This window comes from Apaloderma vittatum, unplaced genomic scaffold (genome assembly GCF_000703405.1).
Source record: "Apaloderma vittatum isolate BGI_N311 unplaced genomic scaffold, ASM70340v1 scaffold16951, whole genome shotgun sequence".
NCBI classification, from domain to species: Eukaryota; Metazoa; Chordata; class Aves; order Trogoniformes; family Trogonidae; genus Apaloderma; species Apaloderma vittatum.
Window position 1 is genome coordinate 1 of NW_009700935.1, and position 7600 is coordinate 7600.

The 7600-nt window shown below is 43.5% G+C and overlaps 1 protein-coding gene across 1 annotated transcript; it reads right to left on the reverse strand.

Moving 5' to 3' along the window:
• Positions 1–187: 187 nt before the first annotated feature.
• LOC104268488 (palmitoyltransferase ZDHHC15-like) lies at positions 188–4746 on the reverse strand (the record flags this gene model as incomplete). Its single annotated transcript, XM_009878963.1, has 6 exons — positions 188–308; positions 1436–1468; positions 1754–1823; positions 2366–2486; positions 2658–2752; positions 4720–4746. Coding segments are annotated over 6 exons (467 nt in total), but the record flags the coding sequence as incomplete, so codon positions are not given.
• Between the last annotated feature and the right edge of the window lie 2854 nt (positions 4747–7600).

Genomic DNA, 7600 nt, shown 5'->3' on the forward strand with positions numbered 1-7600 from the left:
TAAGTACAGATCAGTGCCAGGATGTTACACTTTGATACCAAAGATCCTGAGAAACATACATGCACAGGAAAATACCTCCGGGAAGAACTGCAGCCCCTCCACTGACTGCAAGCAAAAAGTAACACCAGTGACTAAATCCCACCAGACTCACAGGAATATCAAAAAGGAACCAGGTTTCACAACTTACTGTCCAATACTTAATGAAATACTTGAAGACTGTTGCAGCAATATACAAGCAATACAACAAAGAATAGGCTAAGAAGAGTAGAAAGAATTTGTAGTTAGAAAATCCAATGCAGTTATTCACCCTAGAGAACAAAAGCAAAGTTGAAGTCAGGGTCTGCACAGCACACAGTTGTAACACAAGGAGCACTACACGGGTTTTGCTTTTAGGGAGCTTCCTGACTCTACAACGCGATTTTGCCAATAAACAGCTCCTCTTAGTGGTCGAAAAGAACTACAGCTTCCCTTGAGGACTTGGGGTATGCCAGGGAAAAGGACAGTTCAGTTCTGTGTCACTTCATTCGTTCGCAGAACTCAGGAGCCAGATTCTCCACTGCTCGGTTGTTTACACACAACCCAACCCAACCCAAATTTGACTGTAATTCTCCACGCACAGGACAACTCTAAAAAGGAGCAAGGGAGTGCAGAAAAAATAGGGGGAGTTTCTCTCAAAACTGAGGTTTGAAAAAAATCCTCTAGGATTTAGGACTCAGGCGGGGAAATGTTTGTGTTGCTTCTGATTCCTGAAATCTTCCTTTTTTATTAAAAAAAAGGAGGAGTTTAAGGAATTTCATGGCAGCAACTCTCAAGAAGTATTAAAGCTTAACTCATCCGTGCACCATCCTACACAAAATGCTTGTGAGCATGCACAGGTGGCAGGCAGCACTTCAGAAACAACCTGTGTGCAAACCGTATTACTGAAAGCAACCACCAACTGCAGGCTGGGACGATTATATACCCAAAACTGAAGTCCCTTTAAAATTTGAGTAAGAATCACAGAGCAAATCAGCAGTTGTGATTTAAATTATATCAACAGAACAGCTTTTTTTACACAGGTGTATGGAACAAACATGGACAATCTGTCTTTCAAAGTACCAAACATTTCAGGTAATTAAAAAGTGTAATTCTTCTCTAAATTTCCCAGCCTAAAGAGGTGCATGGTCTAAAGTGAAAGAGGCATACAGAAGCTACTGTGTGGAATTATATCGACAGAACAGCTTTTTTTACACAGGTGTAACAAACATGGACAATCTGTCTTTCAAAGTACCAAACATTTCAGGTAATTAAAAAGTGTAATTCTTCTCTAAATTTCCCAGCCTAAAGAGGTGCATGGTCTAAAGTGAAAGAGGCATACAGAAGCTACTGTGTGGAAGAAAACGTATTCAAACAGCCTCTCTTTTCAGAAAACTACAAACCAGCATCTAGGACATACCACGGGCAGTGATGATCCATTTTTAGCACGCATCTGCAAAAGGACAAAAAAAAAAAAAGACAACCAGGAGCTCAGTTAATTTTCACGAGGTGGCACACTTTCCAGCAAATTAGCGCGGACATGGCGTGGGAACCGCCAACGCTTCGGGGCCACCAACAGCAGAAAGGGCAACACAAACGCTGGTGCCGAAGGGCGCAAAGGGACGCTGCTGAGCGCAGCCGCGCCAGAGGCATTCGGGCACCTTCACGTGGTAAAAAGACACGTGAAGGACCAGCCCGTTCACCTGTCACCCCAGTGAGAAACAATGCAGGAACTTACATAGCACAGACGGAACAATGGTGACAACGATCTGGTTTTATCAGCTGGCATCTGTCACAGAACCGAATCCCTGAAATTAAAGACATGTTAATACCCAATAACAGAAAAGTGGTGTTTGGGTTTTTTTTTCATCATTCTTCTGGAGGCCTGCAGATGGGGGAACAATCCTCTCCATAACGCACTCAACCAGCCTTAAGGCGTTAAAACAAAACTGTGCGCTTTCCTCTGGCTTCAGAGATCAATGTCAGACCCCGAAGTTTAACTCCATCTCAAGCAAAAACGACTACAGATTTTGTCATTCTGTTACCCTTACACAGCACGGGTGATAATTACAGCTCGATTCTGACTAAACGCAACTATTTGCTCTGTAAATACAAAGGGTAACGCCCTGCGTCTCAGAGGCAGCACCTGGCGCTCCACTGCCAATGAGCAGAAGTGTTTGAGGCTTTTTTTGTTTTCCCAAACATAAAACCCAAGAGGAAAGGCAGGAAAATGATTCACGCCAGAGTTACCCAGCACGCAGTGGCATTAGGAGCGCTCTGCTGGTCGGCGGTATCACCTGGACGGCTGGCACACACTGCTTTAGATTTAACGAAACAGAGCTCAGCTGACCTCCGCTCCCCGTTCTGGTGTACACCGGCAACTTCCTTGCAATTTCTGCAAGGATTTGCCTCTGCACCTCTGGCCTTTCTTCATTCTCGTAGCGTTCTTGGTCAGCGTAGGACATATGGTACTAGAAGCACAAGGCATGAAAGCAGGAGTTATGCACAGGCAGCAGAGATAATATTTAAAATAGAGCCGAGTTTGGTACCATTTTTACCTCCCACTCCCTCTAACGAGTTTGATTTGTCTTTAGCATCCCCGCTTTTGTTCTGCAATGAACGCAAAGTGCTTGGACTCTTACCTTTTTGCCTGGCTGCACCGGGAGAGTAAAAATAGACTTCCAGTACGTCCACACAAAGAGCACAAAGAGAATATGGAATATCACAAGATAGGCCACTAAGAAAAAAAACACAACAGAAACAGAACAAAACAAAGAAACAGAAGCAGAACAGTGACTTCTTAAGCAAAGAGCCTAATTCCAATCCTTCATGACAACGACCAAAAAAATCAAGGAGAAAAGAAGATTTACGGTACCAACTGGTATTACAATACAGCTAACCCTTACGAGCTGAGAGCCAGTGGAGTTTCAGAGCTCTGTGGCTGCTGTTAGGGGTTACCTGTCTCACAAGCCTCCCCTTTGGGAGATTTGTTGGGAGAGGAAGAACACAGCTGTAAGAGACTTCACCCGTGGGACAGGTGACAGCCCTGTGTCACTGGGAGTGGCAGGATTCCCCTCTCTTCCCCATATCCTAGGCCCAGGCAAAGCAGAGCTGGCTGGTGCTGAGCAGCATGAAGGTTAACGCCACAATACTCCAGCGCCTCCAAACTTTGGGATCAGTTGCTACGAAATGTACTTTGCATCACATTATCACGGTATCAGGGTGCTGCCCTCTCGTGCAACACGTTCTTCGCCACTTGCGAGAGCTGAGAGGAAAAAAGATGCTTTAGCAGAGCCTTGCATCACCAGAATAAAAACAGGTCTCTTATTAAACATCTTTTAGATCTGCCACAACAAAATAATCAGGAAAACATCCCTCAAATTGAGCAGAAAGGGTCTTGTGATTACTGAGAAAGGATTGTAATCCACTAGGAACAACATTATCACATGAAATCCAGCAGGCTTACTGCAATCTGCAAACTTTACTGCAAAGCCCCTGGGCCCAAGCAGGCGTACTGTGGGACAGCTGTCCTTCTGCTGCAAAAACTATCTGTTATTTCTTCAATATTTGACTCACTAAAATACCATCCAACAGCTACGAGACAGTTTTATTTAAACACATCGTTTAATCATAACAATAACCTCGTTTTCCTCATTTCACTTGAGCTTCAAATTCCAGCAAACTAAGACTAAAGTAACGACTCCTCCTGGAAAAAGAAGTCTGAAATCCAAACACTTCCTAACTTCTCAGGCAAGACTGTGGGAAAATATAATTGGTAAAAAAGCCAAATACAGTTTTAAAACTTTCTAACGAGGTGGCAAACGATTCCATACGCCTCACAAGAACGAGATGGGTTGTGTGACTGATCTGTGAATCAATGAGAATCCATTATTATGCTCCCAAGTTGGTTTGAGATGTTATCCTTACACCACACGCAGGTGGAGCTCAGGCCTTTTTAAATTAGTGTGTAAGGAGATAAATCTTGCAACAGGTTTAATTTTGTTGATAAAGCAACACGGCAGCATGTTAGAGGAAGCTGACCTGGAGATGCACTAACAGATCAGGTAACTAATGGCTTTCTGCTGCTGAATAATCATTAACACGATGCTTTCTACAGTTTCTCTGTGCCATTGTTTATTTGTTCTAACTCGTCTAGGGTGGTAACTGAAAGTTACTGTGGTGCCACTCCACATATGATTAGTGGTCAAGAGAGCCAAGCACAAAATCACCTGTAAAAGCCTCCCACAAAAAAAAAAAAAGAAAAATAGCTTTCACTGAAAGAGCAAATAAAATGGTGGAGGAAAAAAAAACCAGGCAGGTCACAGAACAGAACTAGTCTTTTCTGTTTAGCTTGTAAAATCAGCTCTGAAAAAGTAAAACAGAAAGGGAGAAAAGGCATGTGGGTGCACAGAGCTAGACAGACATAGCTGGCTCTGAAAGAGTAAAAGGGATCAAAGCCTTTTCATGTTCTTCTGCTTATACTGTGACTACACAGGGGCACTTCCCAGGGCATCCACAAGTCCCGGCGTGGCTAACAATGCACGCTGTGTACTTCACCAGAGTGCAGTTACAGGAAGGAAACACTGAGAGAGTTACGCAAGTTCAAATACCAGTAATACTCTCCATCGATTTTTTTAAACCAGAGCATTTGTGAATCTTTTTACACGAGGACTGAATGTCAAATAAGCAGCTGAACACACATACCTTTCTCCACAGGGTTGCTCAGAGTCACTGAAAAAGAAAAAAAAACCCCATATGTCTACAGAGCAAATAGGATTCCCAGAAAAGTTTGTGGCAAATAATGTTTCTATTTGAAATACAGCCATTCTAGGGGAAAAAAAAAAGTTAAAATACAACGGGCAAAGAGAGAGCCCACAGTTGAGCATCAAATCAAAATCAGCCAGATCAACTCCTTGCTTACGCAAGTGACACCCACAACAAGATGTTCAGTAGCTGTTACTTCTGTATTTCCCCTTGTTATAGAAGATACGCTGCGTGTTTGTACATCAGAAACAGGACAAAATCAATCCACCGGGGACAGGGATGGGACAAGGTTACCAGGGCTCCCCTGGCAACTGTCCAACCAGCATCTCCATCCCGTACTTCTAAGCCTGTACTCGCAACCTGCTTTGTACGAGGTGCTCTTATGGGATCGTAGAACGTTTCTGGCTGGAAGAGACCTTTCAGCTCATCGAGTCCAACCTTTTCCTGCCTCTATCAACACCATTAAACCATGTCCCTCAATGCAACATCCACCTGTCTCTTAAACACCTCCAGGGATGGCAACTCAACCCACTCCCTGGGCAGCCTGTGCCAATGCCTGACAACCCTCTCAGTAAAGAAATTCCTCCTCAATTCTTCTCAGTAAAGAAATTCTTCTTCTTGACCGCCGGTGCATTTCCACATCGGCACAAATAAAAAATTTCAAATTGTCTCAGCTTTGGCCTAGTCAGCAACAAAGGATGTGCTGCAATGACCCGATTATTTTTTATCCTTCCCACTAGCAGAGCTTTTACAACCCTTCCTTACTTTACCACAATCACAGGAACAGTCCCTGCTAGAGGAACCACTTAGAGCGACCAGCAAAAGGGTACATTGCTCAAACATCTACTTCTACTGATTATTTTTAAACACACTCCTTGTTTTAAAAGCCATCATTCAAGTTCAACAGAACAGAAAAAGACATCTCTCTTTAACTGACAAAGGGGCAGTTCTGCGATACCTCGACAGAAGACTGCCTGGAAGACAAAGGTTGTTCATGGGATGGGAGCCCCTTAGATCGAGTCCACAGCCTCAAATCTAACATTGCAACTGAAACATGTTGTTGCTTAGAAGAACAGAGGAAAGAAAGAAAACTTGTGGCCACAGATGATCTCCCAGGGGCACAAAAATAAGATCGTACTGTTGGAAGGCTCAAAGATTTGAGGCATTGCACATGCCAGCCGTGAGCCCTTCAGTAACTCTCTCAGACTGTACAGAAAAATAAGTGATGGAGGGACTGGAGGTTTTTACTTCCAGGCAAAAGCCAGTGCCTGGAAAGGGACTTGACTCTTCAAGGCTCACTCCATCATCTCACTTGAGTAACAAACTTGGAAAATGTAAATCGATGCAGGAACCAAGAGGTCCTGCTTTTAAAACCACAAATAATTTTGATCTGCAGGCTCCATGACACACTACGCAGACAAAAAAAAACAAAACACAAATATTTGCTGTGTCTCTTTGCACTCAATTTCAGATGAACAAGACTTCAGAAACCTTCAGATTTCCTTTGGTTTTCTACAAATCAAACTATTATGAAGAGTACATCAGCTTTTCACAAATACTGTTTGGTTCTCCTGAAGTACATGTTGCACTTGCAGCACGGCCCTTCTAAGAATTTTACTTCAGAAAAGAGCAAGTTCCTAAACAAAGAGTATATAAAAGGTTTCATTGCAGGACAGTGGGTCATTGTTCTCGCATAAACATGGAAAGTCTCACTCTGTTAGAAATCTGGAAGAGAAATAATGTCCTGAGAGTTGGTTTTCAAGTAACTGCGTATGCCAGCATTAATGTTCAAATCCTAAAATAATGAATTTCGTCATTTCAACTTCTGTACGGATAACCTCCTCCACACAAATAAAATGCATGAGAAAGAAAGATAGGGCAAAAAAAATAGACGGGTGTGGGCAAACGAGTGATTTTAAGCTGCGATTCTAGGCAGCAAGATGAGCTCTTGCCAGCTTCACCAGCATTTGCAGAAGGCCCACTCCAAACTCCACTTTAAATCAGCAGAGTCTTTGCTAAGAGCTGCACAGAGACTTGGAATGAACCAGTGTTAAATAGCACTGAATTTGCACAGCACTGCAGACAAAGCGTATTTCAAAAGACTGACAGCATTTCAGGGAAACAACTTCTGACATGGTCTAACCGACAGTTACACACGCCTTGGAGAGATCATTCTGTGTGAATTCTTGAAACAGCCCATCGTCTCCGAGATGGAATTAGATGTCATGAAGTATTTGGGAGGAGGCTGCCTTTCTGCATTAGCAACCCCAACAAAAATCTGATTTAAATTTGATGTACAGTACCTGAAGGCCCCTCCTTTCAGACAAACATCTCAAACTCCTGCTGAGAACTTTGGCTTCCTTTACCCAGCCTACCCTGACCTGAGGAGAGAAAGAGCCACGGGTTGCTCCTCCCCATTTCAGAAGTCCAAGCTCAGCTATTCTCTCCACCTCCAGACCTAGCAATCCTTTCTTCTACTAACTGTTCATAAGCACAAGTCTACAATTTACTCTATAAAGTGCAATACTAAAGAACAGAGTTACTACTCAGTACCAAATATTTCTAAAACTCGGTGTTTTCCACGCTACTGTAACCGCAACTCGTGAGGGAGATTTAATGTGTCCTATTTAAAAAAAACGACTGCCGCGCAAGGCACACACTGATTTTTGTTGCTGCTTAAGCCAGAGATCACACCCCAGCGTTATCACACGGCAACAGCCCTGCCCAGCCCGCCCCAAGGCCACACAACCACGGGGTGAGTGAGAACACTCAGGACACAAATCTCACAGAGCAGCAAGGCAGCACACCTCGCACCTTGAGT